The sequence below is a fragment of the Salvelinus alpinus genome, chromosome 36 (assembly GCF_045679555.1).
Source record: "Salvelinus alpinus chromosome 36, SLU_Salpinus.1, whole genome shotgun sequence".
NCBI lineage: Eukaryota > Metazoa > Chordata > Actinopteri > Salmoniformes > Salmonidae > Salvelinus > Salvelinus alpinus.
Genome location: NC_092121.1, coordinates 9,513,984 through 9,540,660, shown reverse-complemented (window position 1 = coordinate 9,540,660; position 26,677 = coordinate 9,513,984). Strand labels below are relative to the sequence as shown.

General features: G+C 43.6%; 2 protein-coding genes across 4 annotated transcripts; both read right to left on the bottom strand.

Moving 5' to 3' along the window:
- Positions 1-264: 264 nt before the first annotated feature.
- On the bottom strand, positions 265-15,475 carry LOC139565065 (MICAL-like protein 2). 3 transcript variants are annotated; one of them, XM_071385094.1, is made up of 18 exons: positions 15,403-15,475; positions 12,763-12,811; positions 10,623-10,764; positions 10,063-10,241; positions 7,779-7,912; positions 7,179-7,694; positions 6,872-7,038; positions 6,455-6,521; positions 5,771-5,976; positions 5,541-5,651; positions 5,381-5,443; positions 5,153-5,217; positions 4,851-4,968; positions 2,303-2,405; positions 2,139-2,212; positions 1,900-2,014; positions 1,675-1,721; positions 265-1,577 (listed from the first exon to the last, which is right to left on the bottom strand). In XM_071385094.1, the coding sequence occupies exons 1-18, from the start codon at positions 15,417-15,419 to the stop codon at positions 1,474-1,476; spliced, it is 2,277 nt and encodes a 758-aa protein (XP_071241195.1). In that variant the 5' UTR covers positions 15,420-15,475; the 3' UTR covers positions 265-1,473. The 3 variants fall into 3 exon arrangements, with proteins under 3 accessions (XP_071241195.1, XP_071241194.1, XP_071241197.1); XM_071385093.1 differs by lacking the exon at positions 15,403-15,475 and adding an exon at positions 13,934-14,276; XM_071385096.1 differs by lacking the exon at positions 12,763-12,811 and having other exon boundaries at positions 15,403-15,460.
- Positions 15,476-16,856: 1,381 nt separating this feature from the next.
- LOC139565018 (retinal homeobox protein Rx1-like) lies at positions 16,857-20,425 on the bottom strand. Its single transcript, XM_071385024.1, has 3 exons — positions 19,492-20,425; positions 19,008-19,165; positions 16,857-18,742 (listed from the first exon to the last, which is right to left on the bottom strand). Exons 1-3 carry the CDS (start codon positions 19,724-19,726, stop codon positions 18,305-18,307), a joined length of 831 nt encoding a protein of 276 aa, XP_071241125.1. The 5' UTR covers positions 19,727-20,425; the 3' UTR covers positions 16,857-18,304.
- Positions 20,426-26,677: the final 6,252 nt, after the last annotated feature.

Genomic DNA, 26,677 nt, shown 5'->3' with positions numbered 1-26,677 from the left:
GTCTGTACGGTAAAAATCAGGCCATAACTTTGTGCTTCTAAGAGAGAACTCAAGGATCGGTTTAGATTTTTCATTAGGATCTGAACAGTCTCACATGTGAAGAAATCAAATCATATTGAAAATACATCCCCTACAGTTTATCAAGGAACATGTTAATTGAAACTATAAAATATCATGGCCGAGAATTGCTTAAAGTAAAAAAAGGCCAACAGTTAAATTCTACAAGACATTAAAAAGTTAGATATGAGTGCTTTCAAAACCAAGGATGTTCAAATTATTTATTGGACAGCATACTCAATTCAATTAAAAATATAAATACACATTATGTACACAATCATTTAACATTCCTTCCAAATTCTAAAAAGTCACGAGACATTGGGACCTGTGCATAACTCAAACAGCATTTTCACAGATGACTCCAAAAGCCAACAATGTTTACTTAAAACACTGCAATAAAATGGACCAGGCATAAACAATGCTTCAGTAGATATTAGTATAGAATGTTTAATTAAACCAGGTTTAAGATTAAAAGCTCAATACAACCATTAGTTTATAAGCTACTGTTCTACGTAAGCTTTCACAATGTTATTGCATCAGCAGAGTTGGAACTTTTTGCAGCATGTATAAAATTAGCAAAGAAATTAACTGTCTGTACTGTGGTGAATTGGATTCAGGTTCCTGCCCGGTTTGTGTACGGTAAAACCATGGTGCCACCTACAGCACGACAGAAGAAATACAGCCTTTCAAATGAGGTAGCGTAGAACACTGCTCACCACTTCACTGGTCTACAGACTGATTCCACTCAAAATGTTACTCGATGTTTGTAATAACATACTTTTTGGAAGCATAAAAGACATTGGTATTAAATTAGACATACTGGAGCTAAAAACATCACTCATAAAGGCAAGCTCCTCTTTTGATACTAACAACTTAAGTGATATGGATTCTCCTTCACCATTATCCGGTGCAACAATACCGGTTACATTATTTTGCATTGGACTCATTCTAACAGTGATTCTTGAACACCTCTTCACAACAATCCCAACCTAGACGTGTGAAAATAAATACTAAAGTTAAGCAAACCATGAGCTAAACTGTGATCTTAGACACCGTAACGCAAAGGAACAAAACATCACATTATGATCAGTCAAGTGTCATGAGACCCATCTCAAGAACAACACTAAATGAAGAGTGAAAGCCTAGAGTCTCCTCAAACAAAAACATTTTTCTAAACAAAACTTGTTGACGAAACACCAACTTGATGTGATATGTAGCTGAAGAAAAGTTGGTCTTGGACCGTCAAGATCTTTCAGGCTCAGCAACATACAATCTTGTCACTTATTAGCTGAGCTCCAATAACGCCATGAACACAAGTTGGTGTACACACGCCGTATCACTTGAAAATATAAACCCAATTAAAAACAATCCAGACATGGTAAAACGCATACCTCACCCCCCCCCAGAGCAGAACAATCAAAACGCAGTCCCAGGATCCCTCACAGTGACCTTTTTACTACTTTTTTGTCTGAACAGCATTTTGAAGGAAGACTTCCTCTTGATTTTGGATTGTTTAAGTCCTGTCCACCAGAACAAAGAGTGGAAATGACATTAAGCAAGGAACATCCCAGGGTTTAAAGACAGGGGCATTTTAAATCAACCACTTTAAATACTCACCAAGAGTCTGCATCATTTCATTCAACTGCTGATCCTCTTTGTCTTCCCTAAAAATGGAGAACATGTTTAGGTTTTTCAAGTTACACATCCAGCTTGACCTCGGTGGCATTCCAGTCACCGCTTGAGACTCTTGCAGATATTGAAGTGCTCCTCATATTTAAAAAAGAAAATGAATCACAACTCACAGCAAATTGTACAAGCAATAACGTTGCAACATTTCCCTACCTGAGCCTGTCTTCATCCAGTCCTTCTACAATGGCGTTTCTACCGTTCACAATCTCCATCAACCTCTCCATCAGCCTGCTCTCTCGCCGACGCTCCTCTGTAGACTTCAGATGATCTGTGACACCAGGGATAAGAAGACCTGTGTTAGACATAGGAGCACTACAACACGGTAGCTGCTGATCTGTTAGGGGGATGTAAAGTGAACAGTTGAGGTGCTGTGTGAACATTGTGCCTCCTACCTGGTTTCTCCAACAGTCTGCGCAGCTCACCCTCCACGCCAGGCTGCTGCTCCTCCAGGTCTTGAGTCTTAGCTCTGACAAATGCAATAAGTGATGTTTAAGCCATTGTAAATCCAAAATAGTGCATATACATTTGGGTAACATTTAACTTGACAAGTACTCACATGTACACAAGCTCAGACTCCCTCCTAATGTACGTCTGCTTCTTTCGGATCAGGTTGAACCAGTCAACCATCAGAGGGTCCATCAAAATGTCCCCCTCGCCCTCTGCAAAACGCCAGTGTCAAGGAAGTTCATTGGCAATACATAAAATAAATGACATTTATTTGTGCAAGACTTATGAACAAAATGAAATCACATTGTTCCAGTACAACATGCACATTGAGCCTTTGTCAGTGCCTAAGGGCTGTGTGTATACAAACACACCAGCCACAACCAATAGTACAAACTGGCCTGGGACAGAGAGAAGAGTCCCATTAACTCCCCCTGCCTCCTATCAGCAGGACAGCCAGGAGCATGTAAGTAGTGAGGGAGTAAAGCAGTGAACCGGATAATAATATTAATATAACCGTGCCCAGATGGTGACCTTGAGCAGAGCAATCAGGCCTTCTACTGCTCCGTCTGCAGCCAGTCTCTGGGGCTGGTCAGCTCTTCACTACCACCTCTCTATCACTCAAGGGGGATGGATAGTATCAGAGGGGGAGAAGGTGCCCCCATGTGGGCTGTGCCCGCCTCATTGGGCCGTGGAGGGAAATGGAACCTGTTCAGCAGTCACACCTCTCCCCTCCAGGCTGTGTGGGTTTGGATTCCTGTGTAAAGTCCCAGGTGGGCTAGCAGGGATAACATGCTCACCATCAGAGCACAACTCAAAACTGAGAAGTGGAGGGACTGGGCCATTTCAATTGAAGTACATTAATAAATATCTAATCATAAAGGCTGGTCTATTTGGAAGTTAACTTGGAAATAAACTTTGATAGAGTGGGAGAATCTCAATTGCATACTCCTCGCATCCTCTCCCCTTCTCAAAACCCATTGGAGGAGAAGGTCAGAGGGGAGCACTGCTAAAGCTAACTCTCTCTCCTCTGCTCTCATCCTTCTAGACCTATCGGCTGCCTTTGATACTGTGAACCATCAGATCCTCCTCTCCACCCTCTCCGAGCTGGGCATCTCCGGCGCGGCCCACGCTTGGATTGCGTCCTACCTGACAGGTCGCTCCTACCAGGTGGCGTGGCGAGAATCTGTCTCCGCACCACGTGCTCTCACCACTGGTGTCCCCCAGGGCTCTGTTCTAGGCCCTCTCCTATTCTCGCTATACACCAAGTCACTTGGCTCTGTCATATCCTCACATGGTCTCTCCTATCATTGCTATGCAGACACACAATTAATCTTCTCCTTTCCCCCCTCTGATAACCAGGTGGCGAATCGCATCTCTGCATTGCTATGCAGACATATCAGTGTGGATGACGGATCACCACCTCAAGCTGAACCTCGGCAAGACGGAGCTGCTCTTCCTCCCGGGGAAGGACTGCCCGTTCCATGATCTCGCCATCACGGTTGACAACTCCATTGTGTCCTCCTCCCAGAGTGCTAAGAACCTTGGCGTGATCCTGGACAACACCCTGTCGTTCTCAACTAACATCAAGGCGGTGACCCGTTCCTGTAGGTTCATGCTCTACAACATCCGCAGAGTACGACCCTGCCTCACACAGGAAGCGGCACAGGTCCTAATCCAGGCACTTGTCATCTCCCGTCTGGATTACTGCAACTCGCTGTTGGCTGGGCTCCCTGCCTGTGCCATTAAACCCCTACAACTCATCCAGAACGCCGCAGCCCGTCTGGTGTTCAACCTTCCCAAGTTCTCTCACGTCACCCCGCTCCTCCGCTCTCTCCACTGGCTTCCAGTTGAAGCTCGCATCCGCTACAAGACCATGGTGCTTGCCTACGGAGCTGTGAGGGGAACGGCACCTCCGTACCTTCAGGCTCTGATCAGGCCCTACACCCAAACAAGGGCACTGCGTTCATCCACCTCTGGCCTGCTCGCCTCCCTACCTCTGAGGAAGTACAGTTCCCGCTCAGCCCAGTCAAAACTGTTCGCTGCTCTGGCACCCCAATGGTGGAACAAACTCCCTCACGACGCCAGGTCAGCGGAGTCAATCACCACCTTCCGGAGACACCTGAAACCCCACCTCTTTAAGGAATACCTAGGATAGGATAAAGTAATCCTTCTAACCCCCCCCTCCCTCTTAAAAGACTGAGATGCACTATTGTAAAGTGGTTGTTCCACTGGATATCATAAGGTGAATGCACCAATTTGTAAGTCGCTCTGGATAAGAGCGTCTGCTAAATGACTTAAATGTAAATGTAAATGGGAGGGGCTTCTGGCTTTCTCATCCAATGGGTTGAGGTGAGGAGTAAGCAATTGAGATTCTCCCATGGTGTCCTTCAAAATCCTGTGCTGAAAAAAATACCCAGTTAGGGTTGAAACATGGTCCGTCTTCTTTAACATAAACGACAAGCGATTCTGCACACAGTTAAGTCCTTCAAAAGCCAGACCAGTGCCGAAACCAATAACTTCACTAAAATGTCAAAGGGAGAAAGTGTATGCAGAGGACCTTTCTCCCACTTGCTTTGGCAAATGAACAAAAGCTATTAGTCAACATCAACAAAGGAAGGAGTGACACTGGGAGTAAAGGGCAGTCCCTTGGAAAGTACCTTCCTCACAGCTGCGAAGCCTCTTCTCCATCTCCACCCCCTTTCTCTCCAAGTCACCCAGGCTGTCTTCAATCTCACGCAGCTCCTTCACCATCTGGTCCATAGGGATGTGATGGGACTTACATTGAACAAAACAAAGAAAAACCCATTGTGTCACCACCAATTGCTAATCCTGTGTAATTATTTAACTATGACCTGAATTTCATAAGAACATTACATATTTTCACATAGGATAGTTATTGCCTCTGATAAGCTCTAGTAACATGCCACTATTTATGTACGAGACATAACTGACAACTTACTGAGGGGCACCTTGTTTCAGACTGGGAGGTGTTGGTGGGTGACAAATACTTTCCATTGTTGTAGCCTAAGAGGTAGATAAAATAGGATTATTACATATTTGAAGGCTGACACTCAGGGAGCCATTGTCACATAAGACTTAACTTCTGAAAATAAACAGGCTAAGACATAACAAAAACATCAATGGTTGAGACAATGTCTGGTAATAGAAAGTGAAGGCCCAGTCTAACCTGTGGAACCCTGGCGAGGCTGTTTAGGAGACATAGGGGGAGAATAATTGCCATCCGTTGAGCCTAAAAAACAAAACAAATGTAACCGATTATTAAACTGCAATATAGACTCCAAATACATTGTTGCGATGCAATCACTGAACCGAGTTCTTGTCTTTACCCGATCCCGCAGAGCTGTGGTGAGGCTTATTGGGAGTGGGAACCCTGTGCCAGACAGGAACCAGGGGAGGAGTGGACAACAGAGGAGTAGAATAATTCCCATTTTTAGTACCTAGAAGGTGAAGCGCGATAATTTAACATCCCAACAAGTCATCGAAAATGTTTACTCAATCATTTACGAGACACTAATCACTACTCTGCCAACTATAGAGGATAATAAAAAACATGTACCCAAGCCTCCAGAGCCGCAACGGGGCTGCTTGGGAGACGGAGCTCTGTGAGACACCGGGCCAGGTGGAGGAGGGGTGAAGGCTGCTGGGGGAATCGGAGGAGAGGTAGAGCTGATGTTGACGATGATACTAGTAGCGAAAGACTTCGAGATGGCTTCAGGTTTGGGTTGCTCAACAATGATCGCTTGGTCCTCAGAGTCAGAGGTCCTGGAGAAAGAGGGTGCATGTAAGGAGCAGGAAAATATTGGACTTCCCCCTGAAAAACAACCATTTTGGATTGAACATACAGTAAGTACAAACAGAACATTCAACCTCACCTTAAATATTTAGAAATAATGGAGGTGAGAAAACAGTGGAGGGGTCATCAGAGGGAACTCTGGGAAACTAGTTAGTGTTGCACTAGGGTTCATTTCAGGCATAGCACTCCTTGGGACTTGTGAGGATGGGGGAGGAGAGTGGCTGCAATTTGAGCCAATCAGCCATAACAGAGCAGGGCGAGGCAGGATGAATCCGGAGGCTGGAGGAGTGGATACATGAGATTCCCAACTGGTTAGCTCTCCAGATCAGATATATAATTTAATCTCTCACCCAGGTGACAATACCTGCCTTCCCTTTGTGTGGATGTACAGGATTAGAAAGAGAAAGTGGTTGATTAACAGATAACTGATGAGCAGTCCAGACTTACTTCAGTCCTGGTCCATTTTTAACAGGCTTGAGCTTTGATCGCCAGTTAACAGGAGCCTCTGCACTTACTGCCAAAGAGAAATACACTTTGAAAGGAGAGTGGATGATTCAAGCTCATTATCAAATTTAACAATTCTATGTAAAAAAATCTATTAAAAAAGGGCTAAACAAGCTGGGATGACCAAATTAAAAATGCTTGTTAGTGAAGACTGCTAATGCACATGCAGCTCATCTTATTTTCATGCACTTAAAACAGACTTTTGTTAAACTGTAAGGAAATGCTGTTCGCGGCTACTCCCTTGTATTAACAAAGTAATCGAAAGCGTTCCAGCATTTGAAGTTTCCCCTTTGACCCATTGTAAAAACATGATCGTGATAGAAAAAGTTCTGAAAATGAACTGGAATTGAAAAAGCTTGCCTTTGGTGGTGAAGGATACAGTTGTTGGTCTGGCGCTGGCTTTGTTGACGGTGATAAGCAATTCCTTATTGCTGGTGGGGCTGGTGAAGAGTTGTCCTGCTGTGCCTGGCCCACATTTAGCCTGCTTCCAGCTGGGGAGGTCAGCTGAGCTTAGCACGTCTCCAAACCTGGGAAGCAATACTATCACCATTAGGTTTGGAAGTGTACATTTAGTATTAGCTGACATCCACAAAATGATATGAACTGTGGCTGTGCACACTTAAACAAGACTAAAAGCCTGTAGGTAAACCCATAGGCCTTTTCTCACCTTCTTTCTGCTGGTCGGATAACAAAGTATCTGGTGTTATTGTTGTTGCAGTTCGCTTCAACTAGTTTCTGGGTAATGACAGCCCTGGCTCGGTTCTTCTCTTCCTCAGGACTCAGGGGTACCCTCGGCAGTCCTGAGGGGGCTGGGGGCTTCTGGCTGCTGGAGGGGCCCTCTGGGGCTGAGGTAGATGACTGGAAGAACCTCTGCCGTGCTGCCTGGGTTCTCTGGGCCGAGCTGGTCCAGGGTTGGGGAGCTGGGGTGGTGGTCTCCACAGGCTTCAAGACCCCCTTGATGGGGGTCGAAGGCACAGAGGTGGAGCGGGAGACAGACTGGACTCTGCTGGTGTCACTTTTGGATTCAACATTGGCGCTTGGGCATCCGGTTTGGATGACAACCCCAGAGGGAGGCTCGTTGCAGCCATTCTTAGTGTTCTGGTCATCATTACAGATGAAGATACCTGGCTCCTTCCCTGGTTTATAGGCCCCAGCCAGGAGGATGATGGAGCATTCACTGCACCTAGTGAAAGGTGCAACATAAAGGTGTCAACACGTTTTAACCATAATGATGGAGCTGCTTTCTATGTTTAAAGTGGACATTTACTTGAAGCAGCTCCTGTGGTAAAGCTTCCCCTCGATAAAGTGCCGTTGGACCAGATGAACGTGGCATTTGCACACAACACATTTACTGCTGAGAGTGCCTGTCTTATTGGAGCTCTCCACCAAAACTTCAGTCTTCTGTGGAGGAGAGAAGAAAAAAAAGTAGTGTTTTTGTCATGTAATCTCAGCAAAAAAAGAAACCGTCCTCACTGCCAAATGCATTTATTTTCAGCAAAATTAACATGTGTAAATATTTGTATGAACATAACATTCAACAGCTGAGACAAACTGAACAAGTTCCACAGACATGTGACTAACAGAAATGGAATAATGTGTCCCTGAACAAGGGGGGGGGGGGGGTCAGAATCAAAAGTAAGTCAGTATCTGGTGTGGCAACCAGCTGCATTAAGTACTGCTTTGTATCTCCTCCTCATGGACTGCACCAGATTTGCTGTGAGATGCTACCCCACTCTTCCACCAAGGCACCTGCAAGTTCCCAGACATTTCTGTGGTGGGGGGGGGGGGGGGGGGGGGGCTCTCTCCAGCCTCTCTCAGCCAAAGCACTGATGGAGGGATTGTGCATTTCTGGTGTAACTCAGGCAGTTGTTGCCATCCTGTACCTGTCCCGCTGGTGTGATGTTGGGATGCACCGATCCTGTGCAGGTGTTGTTACACGTGGTCTGCCACTGCGAGGACGATGGGCTGTCCATCCTATCTCCCTGTCTTAGGAACCTCACAGTATGGACATTGCAATTTATTGCCCTGGCCACATGTGCAGTCATCATGCCTCCTTGCAGAATGCCTAAGGCACATTCACACAGATGAGCAGGGACCCTAGGAATCTTTCTTTTTGTTTTTTTCAGAGTCAGTAGAAAGGCCTCTTTAGTGTCATAAGTTTTCATAACTTAATTGCCCACCGTCTGTAAGCTGTTATTGTCTTAACGTCCATTCCACAGGTGCATGTTCATTAATTGTTTATGGTTCATTGAACAAGCATGGAAACAGTGTTTAAACCCTTTACAATGAAGATCTGTGAAGTTATTTGGATTTTTACAACTTATCTTTGAAAGACAGTGTCCTGAAAAATGGACGTTTCATTTTTTGCTGAGTTTAGATACACATGACCAAAGGTTTGGACACCTGCTCGTCAAACATCTCATTCCAAAATCATGGGCATTAATATGGAGTTGGTCCCCCTTTACTACTATAACAGCCTCCACCTTTCTGGGAAGGCTTTCCACTACATGTTGGAACATTGCTGCAGGAACTTGCTTCCATTCAGCCACAAAAGCATAAGTGAGTTCGGGCACTGATGTTGGGTGATGAGGCCTGGCTCGCAGTCGGCGGTCCAATTCATCCCAAAGGTGTTCGATGGGGTTAAGGTCAGGGGTCTGTGCAGGCCAGTCAGGTTTTTCCACACAGAGCTTGACAAACCAGCATTAAGATTTCCCTTCAGTGGAACTAAGGGGCCTAGCCCAAACCATGAAAAACAGCCCCAGACCATTATTTCTCCAAACTTTACAGTTGGTACTACGCATTGGGGCAGGTAGCGTTCCTGGCCAAACTCAGATTCATCCGTCGGACTGCCAAATGGTGAAGCCTGATTCGTCACTCCAGAGAAAGCATATCCACTGCTCCAGAGTCTAATGGTGGCGAACATTACACCACTCTAGCCACCGCTGGCATTGTGATCTTAAGCTTGTGTGTGGCTGCTTAGCCATGGAAACCCATTTCATGAAGCTCCCTATGAACAGTTCTTGTGCTGACGTTGCATCCAGAGACAGTTTGGAACTCTGTAGTGAGTGTTGCAACCGAGGACAGACGATTTTTACACACTACAGCACTCGACAGTCCTGTTCTGTGAGCTTGTGTGACTGACCACATCGCAGCTGAGCCATTGTTGCTCCTTGACGTTTCCACTTCACAATAACAGCACTTACAGTTGACTGGGGCAGCTCTAGCAGGGCAGACATTTTACAAACTGACTTGTTGGAAAGGTGGCATCTTATGTCAGTGCCACATTGAAAGTCACTGAGCTCTGCAGTAAGGCCATTCCACTACCAATGTTTGTCTACGAAGATTGCATGGCTGTGTGCTTGAATTTATACACCTGTCAGCAACGGGTGTGGCTGAAATAGCCGAATCCACTAATTTGAAGGGGTGTCCACATACTTTTGTATATATAGTGTACATTCAGTAGTTCACCTAAATGTATGCCTGTCAAACATCTGATAAATATAAATACATATTTTTTAAATAGACATTAAAGAACCATTTGTACTCCTAACCTGAACAGCAGCTCTGGTTGCTTTGGGGGAGGTTTTCACCATGAGAGAGGAGGGAGGTGGGCGATTCTCTATGGCCATTTTAGACACTATGGTTTTGGCCACCACCGGGAGATTCTTCTTTCCACACGGCTCCTCCTTGGAGCCCTCTGCTGGTCTTTTCACAGCACCCACCCCCCCAACTGGAAAAAACAACATTGGCCATCAGAAATCAGAGGGTTGAGCCACAATACTCTAGTCTACAATACCTGAACCAGTAGCTCAGTAGAGATTCTTTGTGCATGTGAAACTGAAATAGTTTGGATATACAATATCTTATAAACCAATAACCATAAAATATTTGAAAAACAAAAACATTTGACAAGTTTTAAATGTACTACTGATTGTAAGGACAGGCACATTACACTAAACGGGTTTGAAGCAACGTTTTCACCCGATTTAACACATCTGTTTATTTCCCACAATCACCTTAAGGAACACCTCACTAGGAAACAACACTTATAGTGCAACATATAGGCTAGTGCTACAATGTAACAAAGCTGCCTCAAGTCAGACAGTCTTACTAGGGTTGCGTCCGTGGAAGTAGTTGTAGTACTGGGAGACGTAGGTCAGGACGCTCAGTCGGTCTGGGATCCTCAGGGCCACCATGTCCTCTGCATCCAGCAGAGCAGCAATCCCCAGCTTGTCCTCCGCAACCCGGAAAGCCTGAAGTTAGAAATAAACACTTGTTTTATTAATCAACCCTAAAGCCAGAGACAACAAGAGGGGTCAGGTGTATTGGAGTACCCCCTAGCAAGCAGAACACATACGTTTGTAAAAATGTACAACGTTAACCTTTTTTGAACATTTACAAAGCAGAGGTGATAAGGAAAAATCTAACATCATTTGAATAACACTTTCCCAATGTTCTTGAGGGTTTCTTAATATACAAAGCAGCTACTTAATTTAACTGTAAACATAAGCCAGACAAAATGGTGTCTTCAGAAATAGAAAATAGTGAAGTCCAGCCAGCAGCTGTTTGTGGCCCCATGCCGTGGAGGTCTGGACAGGGGGTGAATAATGAATAGCACATTTCCTGTGCACACTCAGCCCTGGGAACAAGGAGGGAGAAGGACAACGGGGCATTGTTTGGGATCAACCTGGATGTGCTCATTAAAATGTTAAAGTACAGCCTTGCAGAATGGCATATCCGTTCGTGTTGGAGCAGGAGGAGAAAGGCCAGATTCTCTGTATAACAGAAACGGAACTGCCCATTGTTGCTGTACTGTAACAAAACAGAGTCTGGACAAAACAAATGCATATTTGAGTCTGTAGTGACAGATACCCACCACTGAGAGAAACCTGACACACATGAAGGACTGGGACCTCCTTGTCATGAAATAAAGAGGACTACTGTCAATGTGTATGGGATTACCTCAGACTAAAAAGAAGTAGCTACACAACATTGGTGTTTGTACTCCACCATGGGGGAATTCCTTCCTAGTTGGTTGGTCAAATAGACTAGCGTTACTAAAACGAAAGAAAAAAAACTAACCTCTTCTTTGTGGCTTAAAACATGTTCTTCTTATGCAACCCCCCAAGCAGTGTGGTCTCACCATACTGTCTAACATTTGTAAATGGACCTTTATCGTGCGGATCGAGTGGCCCACGGATAACAGTAAGCCTCATTCATAATGAATAACCCAGGGAGCCTCTTCTGGTACTCAGGTTCTTAACAGACGCTGTGGGGGATCGGCACGACTAGCAGCTAGTGTTTTGCAACAGATCCTGGAGAGCATAGAACACTATGAGGTCTGTAATCCTCTAAATCTGAGGAAACCAGCACTGAGAGAATGACTAAATTATGGACAAGTCCCAGCTGTGCTGCTGTTTGACTCATTCTTATCCAAACAGTCCTAACACACTTCCTGCTATGAAGGAGGAGGGGGGGGGGGGGGGGGCAAAACAATTGGTCAAATAATTCCAAAGAGTTAACAACAAGTTAAAAACAACCAAGTCAAACATAGTATCTAATGTTCTTCAGGTGTTAATAGTTAAGCCGGCATCTGTCGAAGTATCAATAGAAATGAGTGTAACAAGCCAAAGTCACTACCAAGTGAATTGTTAGGCAGTGTAACACACACTGACTTGACACGCTCCGTACAACTCGCAGATGACATTCTTCTCACAATAAAACAGCAACATGGGACAGACCTTGTATAGCACCCCAAGCAGAGATGGTTTACCAAACTACGGTTGGTATTTGAATAACCTTGCCTGGGACATGAAATCCTAGGAACACATATTGTCCAGTTATCAACTGGGAAAGACGTTCTGCTTTTGGCCACTGCGTTTACATACTATGCATGCTACAAGCAATAGGTCACGTTTATGGTGAGCAATCACATTATTTTCATGAGTTGCATTCAACATCACCCTTCAGAGCAAAATGTGTTTGGCCCAGTTCAATAGAAACACTTCTGAGGTATATATCAAAAATAACTATGAATTGACTTGTGCACAATTCTAGTCCTTTGGAGACTTCGCAAATAAAAATAGGCCTGAATGTTACAAAGGGCTTGATGCATTTGTAACAATGCAATCACCTCAAACACAAACCAACTGACTTCCTGATAAGATGGCCAAACAGTCCAGTTTGGTCATGTCAATGTACACCCTTTAACTGTAATGATGTTACATGCATAAATACACAGTAAATCTTACCAAGTTGTTGTTGTCAAAAACATCCTCTTTATTCAAGGCATCGTAGTCTCTGAATATAGAACACAGGGAAATGAATAATTCACATTGTGGAGGTTGATCAAAGGTTATTCTCTGTGAATTTGGGTGACTAACTGCCCTGTTCAAGGAAAATAACAAGGTTTCTGGGATACATCAAAGATAATATTCTAGTCCACTAGTACAGCAAGAAATCTTGTGGGAAAGGTTATGCTGTGAGGCTTCTTTCTGTTTCAGACATTTAGTACATAAAATCAAATGTGTTCTCTTGTTAAACAAGAATGATGTTTGACCCAACCTGGAAACTCTGTAAAAAATTTGACTAGGGCACATTTTATTTCCATTCATGTGACATTATGCAATGTATTGATTAAAAATAGAGGATCACATGCATACCTACATGAAACTATTGTAAAAAAAAAAAAAACACGAACATTCTAATCTAGCCTAATTTATGAACATACCTAGATAAAAATAGATTAAATTAAAAATTAAAAATTGCAACCAAAATGTTGTCAATCCTCTGGCTAAAGGGACTCTAGAGGGATTTCCGACACCATTGAGACAGGAAGCCACTGGGAATACGTTCCTTCAAAATAAATAGAACATGATAGCAAATAGCGCTTCGTTTCTATTGTATGTAGTGTTCAAGGGATTACATTAGGCCTAACGTTACATGAGAACATTACTTTTCTAAATCATGATTTGAAGCTATAGTCTAAGCTACAAAATGTGTTTGCAAAGTAGAAGACTATGACAAAAACATTAAATGTTGTTTGGTTATGATAAGGTACGGCGACAGTAGGCTAAGGTTTCCCAAACTCGGTAACGTTACACGTTTTGGTTTTTGCCCTAACATTACTCAGCTGATTCAAGTCAACTAATCAAGTTTTGATCATTTGAAATTAGCTGTGTAGTGTTATGGCAAAAATAAAAACGTGCACCGAGTTTTGGAAACACCGAGGTCGGTTATTCATAATATGATTAAAAATATTACAAGTTTTAACTAACTTTAACTTTAACAGCGAATGCCCATCGAAGTGTTTGTAAGTATTGATTGTTTGCAGCTGCTAATGATCTGTTGCACCTGATTAACCATTACGTTATACATCAATTCTTCACCCAAATCTGTATTTTAAGTCATTATAATGCTTACATTAGGTCCGGTCTGTACTTATGGATAAGCGCACAGAACGCCAACCCGTCCCTAAAAGAAGTTGTCATGTTGAGGATAGCCACATCGCGGTACCCATCGCACTGAAGTTTGCACCACTGTTGAAGCGCCTTGATGGCAGCCATCCTTCCCGGAGCGCGTCCTGTCAAATAATTGACTTCCAAAAAAATATCTATACAAACGAGAAGTATGCAACCAGTGGGTGTGATGTCTTATTTCAGGTGATGTACAGGTAGTAGAAAGCAAGATACCGATTACCAAGAAAGTAAAGCCCGTTCAAACTATTCAGTGCTCAATCATCAGCTGATGCTCGCGACTGATATGCTACCATTGCATACCTCATGAAAAAGTATATTGGCGTGACGCAAGGGGGCGAGGCTTTGGTTCACTAGCCTAATTAACGCTGTTAATTATCATTTTACACCGTGACATAATTGCACTTTTTAATAATCACAGTGTTGGCAATTAATCGGTCCTTTTAAGTGTCTGTCCGGTTATCAAATATTCATTTTGCATTATGTCCTGAATAGTCTATTTCAGAGAGGTAATCATTGGTATAGAAATATATATATATATATATATATATAATCAATGTTTACACTATTGTTGAAGTCTGTGTGGTTTTAATATCATTATAATTTTCATGGACAAAATAGGCTATAGGCCTACATTAACGCACTAATGAGCAGACATTAGTGTTGAAGCCTTAATGAGCAACTCAATTAGGCTATGAATACAAAGGATTCGGCTGAGCCCTTGTTTGCTCATTTGCATATGGGGCATTTTCATTCAAGAAACCAATGATACATATTTTAAGTGACATGTTGCAAACTCGGAAGAGGCTTAAAGTCTCCATGAAACGAATTAACCCAGAATCCAGACCCACTGACCCATTTTGGGTCACCAATGGTGGTTTCAAATTTGACCCAAATGAGATGGGCCCAAATGAAGATGGAGTGACTGGGGGATACTCTCTAATTGAGATTGGACAACAATCAAGAACAACTTTTTTGAAATTTGAGTATGACCCAACATAGGAGAAACTGAGCCACCAAGATCTCGACAACCTCAACTAGATGCATAGTCTACAAAGAGATTAGATGGACATTGATATATTTACAAACAGCAAAAAAAAACATTTACTTGGTGTAGATAATACAAGTAGCCTAATGCAAAGTAGGAACAACATACCAAAAAAAGAAAACAAAATACATTGGGAAAAACGTGTGTAGTAACACTGTAATTACACTAAAACGTTGTATTAACATGTTTTTTTATATTCATTGTTTTAACATAATAGCAAAATATGTGTTACCAGACCTTGATCTACAGAATATAAAGATATGGATAGTTTAATTATTACTGAAGCAAATGCACACTGGCAATAAATATCCTGCTGACAATGAATATACAATAATGATTGAATAAAGGAAGGACAGTTATAATAATACCTATGGGGTTTTCTCATTTGGGCAAAAGACCGTCCTCTGTCCTCTCTCCTCCATGACCAGGAAACCTATAACTGGTCAAGAGTGTGTCAAGTCATTAGTAGGCAAACGAAAAAGTGTCCTCCCCTTCTCGATAGCCAATTTTCATCAAGGATATTCATGTGTATCTTACTGCGGAAGGGTTTTGAAATCTTCCACACCCCCTTTGAATCAGCGTTTTGATTTGTCAGAGGAGAAAAACATGCACATGTTTAAAAACAATGTTCTACTCGTTGTTTGTTTTATCTATAAAATCCAACTTAACTTGTTTTGATCACTTTACACTTATTTTGGGATCCACCCCAGTAAACGTAATTTTCCTAATGACGAGTCAGTGGAGAAGGACCGTATCATTTCAAGTAAGCGCATTTCCATCCACGTTCACCCTCCTCGCCGACTGTCCTCGATTAACTTTTTCCCTTTACAAAGGAGGCAAGAGAGGACGGAGGAGGTGAGCAAATCTAACTGATAAAAGGCCCATGAAAGGAGAAGAGATTTCATTACCAGAGGGGGGCACTGTTAGACTACAGAGAGACTTCTGAAAACATACAGAAGACTCAAACTAACACTCAAGCAGAGCCGGCCCTGGGCATAAGTGACATAGGCTCTCGACCCCCGGCCTTTATGGGGCCCCCAACTAAAAAAAAATGAGTCGAGGACTCATCTTAATGTTGAGCTTTAGAATAGTAGAATACACAAGATGCAATGTCATGCGTTGTGCATTAGCAGTTTTCCTCTTGCTATGTCAGTCACTCAATTAGCTCGTCAGCTAGCATTTTTTAGATTGGTAAGTTAGTCTACCCAGCTATCTAAACTTGTAGTCATGGGCAAATTAATTACCAACCGGGCACAAAGGGCATGTGTGCAGGGGCCCTTACCTCCAGGGGCCCCCCTTTGATTTTGTTAGTCACTCTCAATCAGATATCATATTAACATGCTATAAGTCATGGCAAAATATGTAGAATTTCAGTAAATGATTTGTAAAACTGCACATTTTCCTCTCCGCCCCATGGCAAAATGTGTAGAATTGCAGGAAATTAACTTAAAAACTTAAAATGTTTCTCTCCGCTGTCAAAAGGGCCCCCAAAAGGATAGGGCCGGCCCTGTACTCAAGATTTACATTCTCCTTTCATTACAATCCTTCCAACTCCCTATTCATATCCCCAGATTCTGCATTGGAATTTGCAGTGACCTTGGCCAAGTGGTGTCATATCCCATGTTTCTTCCACAGAACTAAAGGCTGTTCATGTCATACAGGAGATTGGCTATACAAAAAAGGCCAACGTCTAAGCCCGAAGGAAGTGCTCTGACTGTGAGGCTGAAAATCCATTAGACTTGGAACAGCTGCTCTTTCCATGGTCTGAAAATCAACATAATACGGTTTAGTAGGACAAATAGTGCCAACTCTGGAAAAGTAGTGTTAATGATGATATCAAATCAAATCAAGTTTATTTTATATAGCCCTTCGTACATCAGCTAATATCTCGAAGTGCTGTACAGAAACCCAGCCTAAAACCCCAAACAGCAAGCAATGCAGGTGTAGAAGCACAGCCTGATACAGGCTATTCTTATAGTCCCATCATGTAAATATGTTTTAGCCGACTGTACTTTTTTAAAACATCGATATACAGTATAGCTCAAGACGATACAATATGTGAGTCATCTTGATATACATTTCGACAATACTGATAAAATATACAAACAGTGATAGCCTCTCTGATGTATTTAAATGACAGCACTGTTGTAAAAAGTTTATCTTTCTCAGCAAAAAAACAACATGTTTTTGCCTCGTAATCTTCAGAAGGCGTTCCTGTCATTGGGGGCAGTCATTTTTCAGCCACTTCCATTGTTTCCTGCGAGGGCCTGTGGCAGCACGCAGACATCCTGCCTCTCGGTCTGCAGTGAAGGTAACAGGATAGCCCCGGCCAGGGTTGGGCTTGTCATCGATGAGATCATTGAGAAGTCATCAGAGCGTTTCCTCTTTTGATTTTGACCCTAATCTGATGGCTAATGTAAGAACATTTAGTCACCAGTAATACAGCAGAATATCTAAAGACCCTGAGGTGATGGATGAAGGTCAGGACTGTATATCAGAGTTTTACATCTATTATGTACAGATTTATTTAGGTGTGAAAAATCATGAATTTATTAAATAAAGAATTTATTCTGAATTGACTCACCTGGATAAATAAAGGTTAAATAAAATGAACCACCTCAGTGGGGAATGTGAAACGATAACAATGTTATCTTTGTTTCATGTGTTCAAGAGTTCAAGATAGTTCATGATAGAAACTGAAATTGTTCAGCCAAAGTGTAAAGAAACATTAAGGATAATATTTCAAGATGTTACTATGGATATGCTATATATTTATAAGATGTTACTATGGATATACTATATATTTATAAGATGTTACTATGGATATACTATATATAAGATGTTACTATGGATATACTATATATTTATAAGATGTTACTATGGATATACTATATATTTATAAGATGTTACTGTGGATATACTACATATTTATAAGATGTTGCTGTGGATATACTATATATTTATAAGATGTTATTATGGATATACTATATATTTTGGAAAGCATTCACCTCTTCCTAGTCTGAGCATTTAAAATACACGTGATTGTTGATAGAAAAAGTTGTCCAGTACAGAAAAATAATGGTATTTCAAAACACAATACATTCATATAATATTAAACAAAAAATCAGCACCTTTTGTAAATGTTAGTTCATATCCTCATTGAATAACAGAATGAATAAAACCAAGGATGGGGTATTTAGGCAAGTTGCCTCAACCATAATGAGGTCTTAGGGACCTGTTTGCAAAGCCATGCAGAGAGAAAGAGCCATATCAGTTGCTCTCTCTGTCGTCAGTGTTCTGTGTTTGTGTCTGCAGTGCTGATGTCTCTCCTCCTCCTGACCTGGCCACAGTGCTGTGGATCTCAGCCTCGTGCTCCCTGGCCTTGGCCCTCAGCTTGGCAATGCTACAGCAGCGGAACTCTTCTGGACTGGGCCCCTCCATCCCCTCCCATTCCCCTGCTGGCCCCTGAATCATACCCTGTATGGGGGTGGTCACCACAGCAGAACGAGGTACTTTAGTCCAGGGATAGCTTCCTTTCTCCTGCCTCCTCACCCAGTGCTCGCCGTCAGAGTTCTCTAGCTCCGGTAAGCTCTTGTTGGGTTTGTCTGTTGTGTCCTCAGCATTGTTCTTCCTGGGAAATGGCTCTCCTAGCTGGCCCTGCAACTTCAGCTGCCTCCGCATCTTAGCCCGGCGGTTCTGAAACCACACCTGGTGAAAATAGAACCAATGTAATATGTAGAATATGAGAGAGTGAAATCTCTTACAATGCAAAACATTAATTTCAAAAAGAAATTCAGTATCCACTAGATTGAACTGTTTTTTTGATGTAGTCATAAACAAATAATATTTGTATATATATAAAATACAGTAACATTGTGGCATGAAAGCTGATAGAAACAAAGATGGCTTCTAGAAATCAGAGTTCATGCATTAGTGAAAATGGTTTGTAAGGAAGAGGGTGTTGGGACCGTACCTGCACTCTGGCCTCGATGAGGTCCAGTCTGAGGGCCAGGGCTTCCCTCATGAAGACGTCAGGGTAGTGGGTGGTCTCAAAGGTCTTCTCCAGCTCCTCCAGCTGCCAGCTGCTGTAGTTGGCCCGCGCACGACGCTGCTTCACTGGCCTCTGTTCATCTGGAAAGCACAGCACAACCACCAATTACACAATCGCCAACGGTTGACAAGGAACTAATGGCTCTAGATTGGATAATTAGCGCCGCCGTTCATTAGGCCCTCTTTAACCGTGCTTGATAATTGATTGTTAGTTAGGAGCTGTTAGGAAAATCTTTTGTAAACATTTACACTGCCATTAGATAGTGCTCAATGAGTCTCTATGAGAAAACACATTCCACCAACTAATAAGCCAACACGTATCTGTAATAAATTGTCACACATGAATGTAAATATCCATGTGTTCTCCAAAGTTACAGTAATTCTGACATTCTAAGGCAGAAACTCACCCATGCTGGCCGTGAACTGCCCCATCCCAGCTGCCTGTGTGGCCAGGAACAGAGCCTCTTTGCAGGGCTCTGGTTGCAAGTAACTCCGCAGGGACTCATAGCTGATCAGGGGCCCAGGGATCAGGATCTGTGGAGGGGAGCCCAGTCTGGTGGGGAACGCAGGGAAGAAGTGAGCTGCGGAGGAGTGGAAGACCGCAGGTAGAAGAGTGGAGACCAACTGCCCAGGGCCAAACATTATCCAAAAGCTCTTAGAGGAGTCCAGAGTCTTAAGTGTCAATCCACTGGTATAAAGGGGACAGTCTGATACCAAAACAATGGGACGTATCTCAGGAGCACTTCACAACATCAGAGTAAACATTCTTGTTGAGGTTGGCACAAGATGGAGCAGAGGTCAAGTCTTGAGGCTTCTTTACCACAGTGAAATCAAATAGGGCTGTTAATGAAGTACATCACCAGATCCAGAATGAAAGAAGTCACAGAATCTTCCACCATCAATTCTGAGGGATGAATTGCAGTCATCAGCCATACATTGACTCTCGATCCAGAAGGATACCTAAGATGAAGGTTGACATGGAGACTCAGGAGGAGCTCAGGTGAGATGCAGGTGATGGGTGGGGAGGCGAGAGAGGACTGCACTCAGCAGGTAAGGGGGTCTCACCTTAGTCTGGCGAAGTTCTCTCTCCTATCCTGCTATTCCCCCCTCCTTCCTCAGCAGTGACATGACTCACAGTGGGCCCAGACTGACTCCTGGGTGTGAGAGAGAGGGCTGGGCTTCAGAGAAATGGAGACAGGAATGTGAATCTGACCCATGATCAATCTCCAGGTAGATTTTCACACCATGGTATCATTCAATCAAAGTCCATTTAAAACCACAATGTACACTTTATCCTCTTCAACACACCAATCCCATACAAGGTTTTGCATTCAACTTACATTATAGCAGCAGCTTCCACCCTCCATTTCATGTTGCACTCTGCATGGATTTGGTGTCTGAGGTTTACTTTGAACAAGTTAAGACATCTTTTAGCTTCGGAAATTTCAATCAAAGTGATGGATCAGACGTCAAGGTGTGGAAATGACATTAAAAAACAAAAAGCTTGAACGTTCAGTTGAACACGTACACCACAAATATTTGAGAATATCGCTCGTCTTTCAATTAATAGTTGTCAAGCAGAAGAAGAAGAAACGATTCCGATGACAAACTTGTACAGTCCTTCACAGATTATCAAAACAAGCTCAGAGGTGCCAAACACAGAGCCACTGTTGCCAAGGTAAACAAGTTCACGCTAATTACACCACCTAGTTGACATGAAGTTGAATGACGACAATTAGCTGGATCAAAAATGTTTACCTAACACTTATTTCCTGATCTGATGTTCATTTTGGATGTTAGATACACTAAATGCAGTCATTATACACCCCAAAAGTTTATACAATGAAAAATAAATGCTTTCCTAATAGCTAGGTCTAATCTTTCAAATGAAACGTTCAACAAAAACAATGGAAATGCTGTCATTAAATGACTAAAGTGGTCCCATCTAGTCTCTACTAGTCTTCTATCTAAAATAGGATCACCTGTTCAAATAGAAGGTTTTGTTTGGTCTTCGGCTGAAGACAGAGTTCACTGACAATGGCTGTGGGTCAGGGCTCCTTGGCCTTTGAAAACAGATAACTTTCACAGCTAAGCTTCAACTGGAATTTGCACCGATTTCATGTCACCCAGATTTTTATTTTTATTAAAACGTCTCCTCTTTCTCTCCAAGTAATATACACAATCCTAACATAAAGATTACATTGACATAGAGATTCCAATCGATAGGGATTTAATGGGAATAATGATCACCGCAAGCGTTGGAATTGTAAATATTGTGAATTTGTATGATTGTGTGCAGGGCTCCCTTGTAAAATTGGCCTTGGGGGTTCAATGGGATTTTCCAAGTTTAAATACATTTAAATAAAATCTAATAAACCTATAAACAGGTATTACCAGTGTTATACACAGATGCAAGCAGGTTTTGTTACTATGTAATAAGTTAAAGTGTTACTCAATCCCTATTTCATGTCATCAGGTAAACTGTCCCAAATCACAGCTTAGTACGGGGCCTCAAAGTAAATTTCCACACATGCTGGAAGGAAGGTAATACAGCACTGTACTCCAACAGACCGTGACAGAGAGAGAGCATTCTCTCACATAAGAGCTACACGTATCCACTACAAAACTTATAGACAATAATTAGGTCTCACACCTTCACACACACTCTCTCACACACACACACACACACACACACACACACACACACACACACACACACACACACACACACACACACACACACACACACACACACACACACACACACACACACACACACACACACACACACACACACACACACACACACACACACACGGACAGTCAGACACACACTCTTTCTCTCACATAGTCAACTCACGTTGCTGTGCATACTCTTAAAGATCATCCACACCTTTCCCAAGCAGCCCAGCTGTGGCCCTGGTGTTGAAGGATCTCTGATGAGTTGATCATGATGAGGACTGACTGTCTATGATGTGAATGAAACACAGGTGTGTCAATTAATCCGGAGATACGCATCACCTAACACACCCCGCTAACTGCTTATCGGATCAGACGGCGGCTAGAACACGCCACTGTCATGGTTGTCACCACAGACTGGCGGTTTGAGCTGCATACCTTTGATCAGTTCCAGAACATCAGCAGGAGACATCTGGCCAAAGCCATGCTCCCAACACCAGGGGAAGGTGAATCACTGTCTAGTCAGAGGACAGCACCTCTCTCTCCTCTCCAGTGGGGCTTTCATCCACACCTGTTCAAACACTAAATAAAGCCTACGCACAGTTATAGAGGTCAATAGACAAACATCAGAAATACCTGGACAATCTCTATGTTAAGATGAACCTGTGAGCATGTTTATTGGTGCGTGTGTGTGCGTGCGACAGTGAGGCATCAACGTTCACTCTGCTCCAGCAGCCCCCAGTCATTTATTGGCTTTGCCTTTTCTAAAGCAAAAAGGAAAATAGATTAAAAGTGTCTAGTTTGAAGGGTGGGTAAATAAACATTGTGTTTGGGTTAGCACTGAATACTGAATGGCCATCTCCGTTCCATTTGTCCTTGGCACACAGGTAGACAGAGGGATTTCTGGGATGTCTGAAAGTAGATCCCCCCCCTTCCTGCTGTGTTTGGTCTGTCCCGGGTTCCTCTAATGCCCATTGATCCAGCTAATCAGGGGAGAAATTGGTGGAAAACCAGCAGGGGTGGTTTAGCCATCAGTAAGGGGCTCGTGTACAAATGAGCTGCTTGTGGATAATTGAAGGAGGCATTAGGACAACAATGGCAGTGGCTCACACCAGTCTTCACTGGTCTCTCAGGTATTCCCAGGTCCCTGGATCACATGGCAGCCTGTAAAACCCACAGCAGGCTTAAATAAAAATCACAGCATCATTAGTGGGCCTTCAACATTGGGGGGCGAAATGAACAATCTCCATGGATTTAAAAAACCCACCAACGTTGTTGTGCCTCTTTTCCCATTACTGACTTTAGTTTGAAATGGGCTTGTTTGAGCTCGTATTTACGGCTTACAAATGTAAATGTAAAGGGATAGTTCCAAAGAGGACAAGAGAAGCAATGCAAGGAATGTTGGAATGAGAAATGCCAATACTCCGCAGTATAAGACCAACATAAAGAGCAGCTATTTAGGTTAGTGCAGTGTTAGGCAATACATGTACCATACATAACAAAAGCCTTCAATGTTCTTTTTAACCTTTCAGTGATACCCATCCCGGATCCGGGAGCATCCTCATCAAAAAAGCTGACTAGCATAGCCTAGCCTAACGGGACAGGGTTTTAATTAAAGGACATTTGAACTGGCTCAACTATCAGATTTAACTGTGGATGTGTTAGTACAGGACCTTAGATGACAGAGATTGGGAACAACGCACAATATCATTAATACTCATCCATTAGAGTGACACTTCAAAACATCCGACTAAAGTTCTGCCAAATGTCTTGTGAAGATGGATGATGTTCGTTGGTGTCACGGGACTGTGCATATGGCTGGTGTAATTTGCAGTCTGTAATAGCAGCAATGAACACTGATAATATCAACTTTGTAACGTCCTGACCAGAGTTCTTATGCTCGTCTGCCCAGCACCGTCTGAGCTGCCTGCCTGCCCAGCGCCGTCTGAGCCATCCGTCTGCCCAGCGCCGTCTGAGCGGCCTGCCTGCCCAGCGCCGTCTGAGCGGCCTGCCTGCCCAGCGCCGTCTGAGCTGCCTGCCTGCCCAGCGCCGTCTGAGCCATCCGTCTGCCCAGCGCCGTCTGAGCGGCCTGCATGCCCAGCGCCGTCTGAGCGGCCTGCCTGCCCAGCGCCGTCTGAGCCGCCTGCCTGCCCAGCGCCATCTGAGCCATCCGTCTGCCCAGCGCCATCTGAGCCATCCGTCTGCCCAGCGCCATCTGAGCCGTCCGTCTGCCCAGCGCCATCTGAGCCGTCCGTCTGCCCGGAGCTGCCATTAGTCCGGAGCTGCCCCTCAGTCCAGAGCTGCCCTTCAGTCCGGAGCTGCCCCTCAGTCCAGAGCTGCCCTTCAGTCCGGAGTTGCCCCTCTGTCCTGAGCTACCTCTCTGTCCGGAGTTGCCCCTCTGTCCTGAGCTACCTCTCTGTCCTGAGCTACCTCTCTGTCCTGAGCTGTCTCCTAAATCATGTGGGGGCCTTGGGGAGGATTCCTAGGCCAAGGTCGGGGGCGAGGGTCGCCACTCAAAGGACGCTAAGGATGGGGACAAAGACAGCGCCGGAGCCGCCACCGCGGACAGATGCCCACCCAGACCCTCCTCTTGAGTTTTAGGGGTGCGTTCGGAGTCCGCACCTCAGGAGGGGGGTACTGTAACATCCTGACCAGAGTTCTTATGTGTTTTGCTTGTTTAGTGTTGGTCAGGACGTGAGCTGGGTGGGAATTCTATGTTGTGTGTCTAGTTCGTCTGTTTCTGTGTCCAGCCTAATATGGTTCTCAATCAGAGGCAGCTGTCAATCGTTGTCCCTGATTGAGAATCATATATAGGTTGCTTGTTTTGTGTTGGGGATTGTGGGTGGTTGTTTCCTGTCTCTGTGTTTGTGGTCTGCACCAGATAGGACTGTCTCGGTTTTCACTTTTGTTATTTGTATTAGTGTTACCGTTTATTCATCTGATTAAACATGTTGAACACTAACTGCGCTGCATTTTGGTCCTCTCCTTCATCCCAGGAAGAAAGCCGTTACAAACTTTTAATGAGAGCATAAGTGAAGCTTAAGGGTTGTCACTTAACTGTCTCTGCTGCTAATGACTTTTCAGATTGTCAGGCAGATTTTTCAGACAGGGTCTAACTTAACTCTCCCCCAAGAATTCTGATTAATTGCAAATTGTCAACAAAAAAAGCCATATAAAATCGCAGCAAGGTTATCTCATCATCAGTTGCTTGTGGTTGCACTTACTCTTATTGACCAACTTTAAATCAAAGCATGGCAGTACAATTGAATTCCCGACTGTTATTAAATTATTGTGATCGATGTGTTTGTCACATCCAGGGAAGACAAAGGGACATGTGTTTTAGAGCAGAGGAAGCCCCTATCTGCTCGATGCCTCACTCTCTCTGGTTGCTAAGAGTATCCTGCAGAGAGCAGGCTGATTGGTTTAGTCCTGGATCACTGGCTATGGGATAAAGCTGAGAGCCCAACCTGCTTTTCATGACAAAACGTTCAAGGGAAAGCGGCCACGATCCAAGAGCAATCACACTTTAGGCTTCAAAGTGCCAGGGGAAAAGAGAGGCGAGAGCCGGTCCACATTTCTTCCACGTCGGCCAAGTGCAACTCATGCGTGGAGGAAGACGAGATGATCTAAGGAGAGGAAGACAGGTGTGCTGGGCAGGTAGAGGCACATCGGGGCCCCTCCCAGAGTTGAGAGACAAGGACTCACCCCCACCTTCCTGCACTGTCCACTTTCACATGAACTAGCAAATCAACAAATTAAACATTAAAACAACTCTTTAAACTCATCCTTATGAGTTTGCAATCTGTGACTTTTCATAAAGCCATGATAGGGCTGTTACAAAATACCTCATGTGCAGCAGTAAAAATTATTGATATAAGGTAGTTCATGAAGCTTAACTTGGAGCATGGCACATTGAGACGGTTTTAGTACAGACCACAGTACCAGGTGCTTCTGAGGGCATCAAACGCTAGTCTGATGTGATGATGAATCAACGCAGAGGTTATTAGCATGTCAGTGGCCCATCAGGCTAGTTAATGACAGCCCTCTCTTTCCATCTCCTCCTCCTCACTGGCTGTCAGTCATCTCTGTTCCGCCTCACTGCCACCAAGCCAATGGGATGCTGGCGCCTCACCAAGAGCCCAGGCAGCTATGGCATCTGTTGCTAGCTGATGGATAACCACAAACACTTTCAACTCCAGACTCAGTGTGTACTATAGAACACCTTACAGGTGCAATTAACTCATTAAACAAAAAACAAACAGTGGGAGGAGAGCACAGACAAGTAGAATCATTGCAGTACATAGAAATCTATTGCTTTTTAACTCTAACAAAATTGGAAAAGTATAGAGATAAAAATACACTCAAAACAAAATGTGAGGTAACATGTTTTCAAATACAAACTAAATAATACAAGAGGCTTTTTTGTGAACAAATTGTAGCACAATTGTTTGCACTACAAGCAATAAGAAACATATTTGGACATTTAGTCAACCCATCCAAGAGTCTATTTCATTCCAATTTGTATCCAATTGATTATGCACAGCAGCACGAATAACGGTGAAAACCATAATGATGGCAGAATCACTTGAACATTTGAAGACATTTCCACCCCTAGCTTCCCATCAATTATGACATGTTAAAAGGGTAGCGGGGAGCAGATCATTGGACATGTGTTGACCTCATTGAAGGAGGCTGCTTTCATCAGCCCCATGTGCGCAGTATGTAGAGTGGCTGTCAGTCCCAACGGACAACAGCGTCCCCTGACCCACCAGTGTGGGCATGTTCCACCTTGACATAGGATTCTCCCATCACTAACCAACTGCTTCCTCCCCATGTCCCACCATGCAATCCAACACCAGCAAAGTACATTTCAGTGCTGGCCAAAACAGCCTGCCCACATGCAGCCTTCAAAAC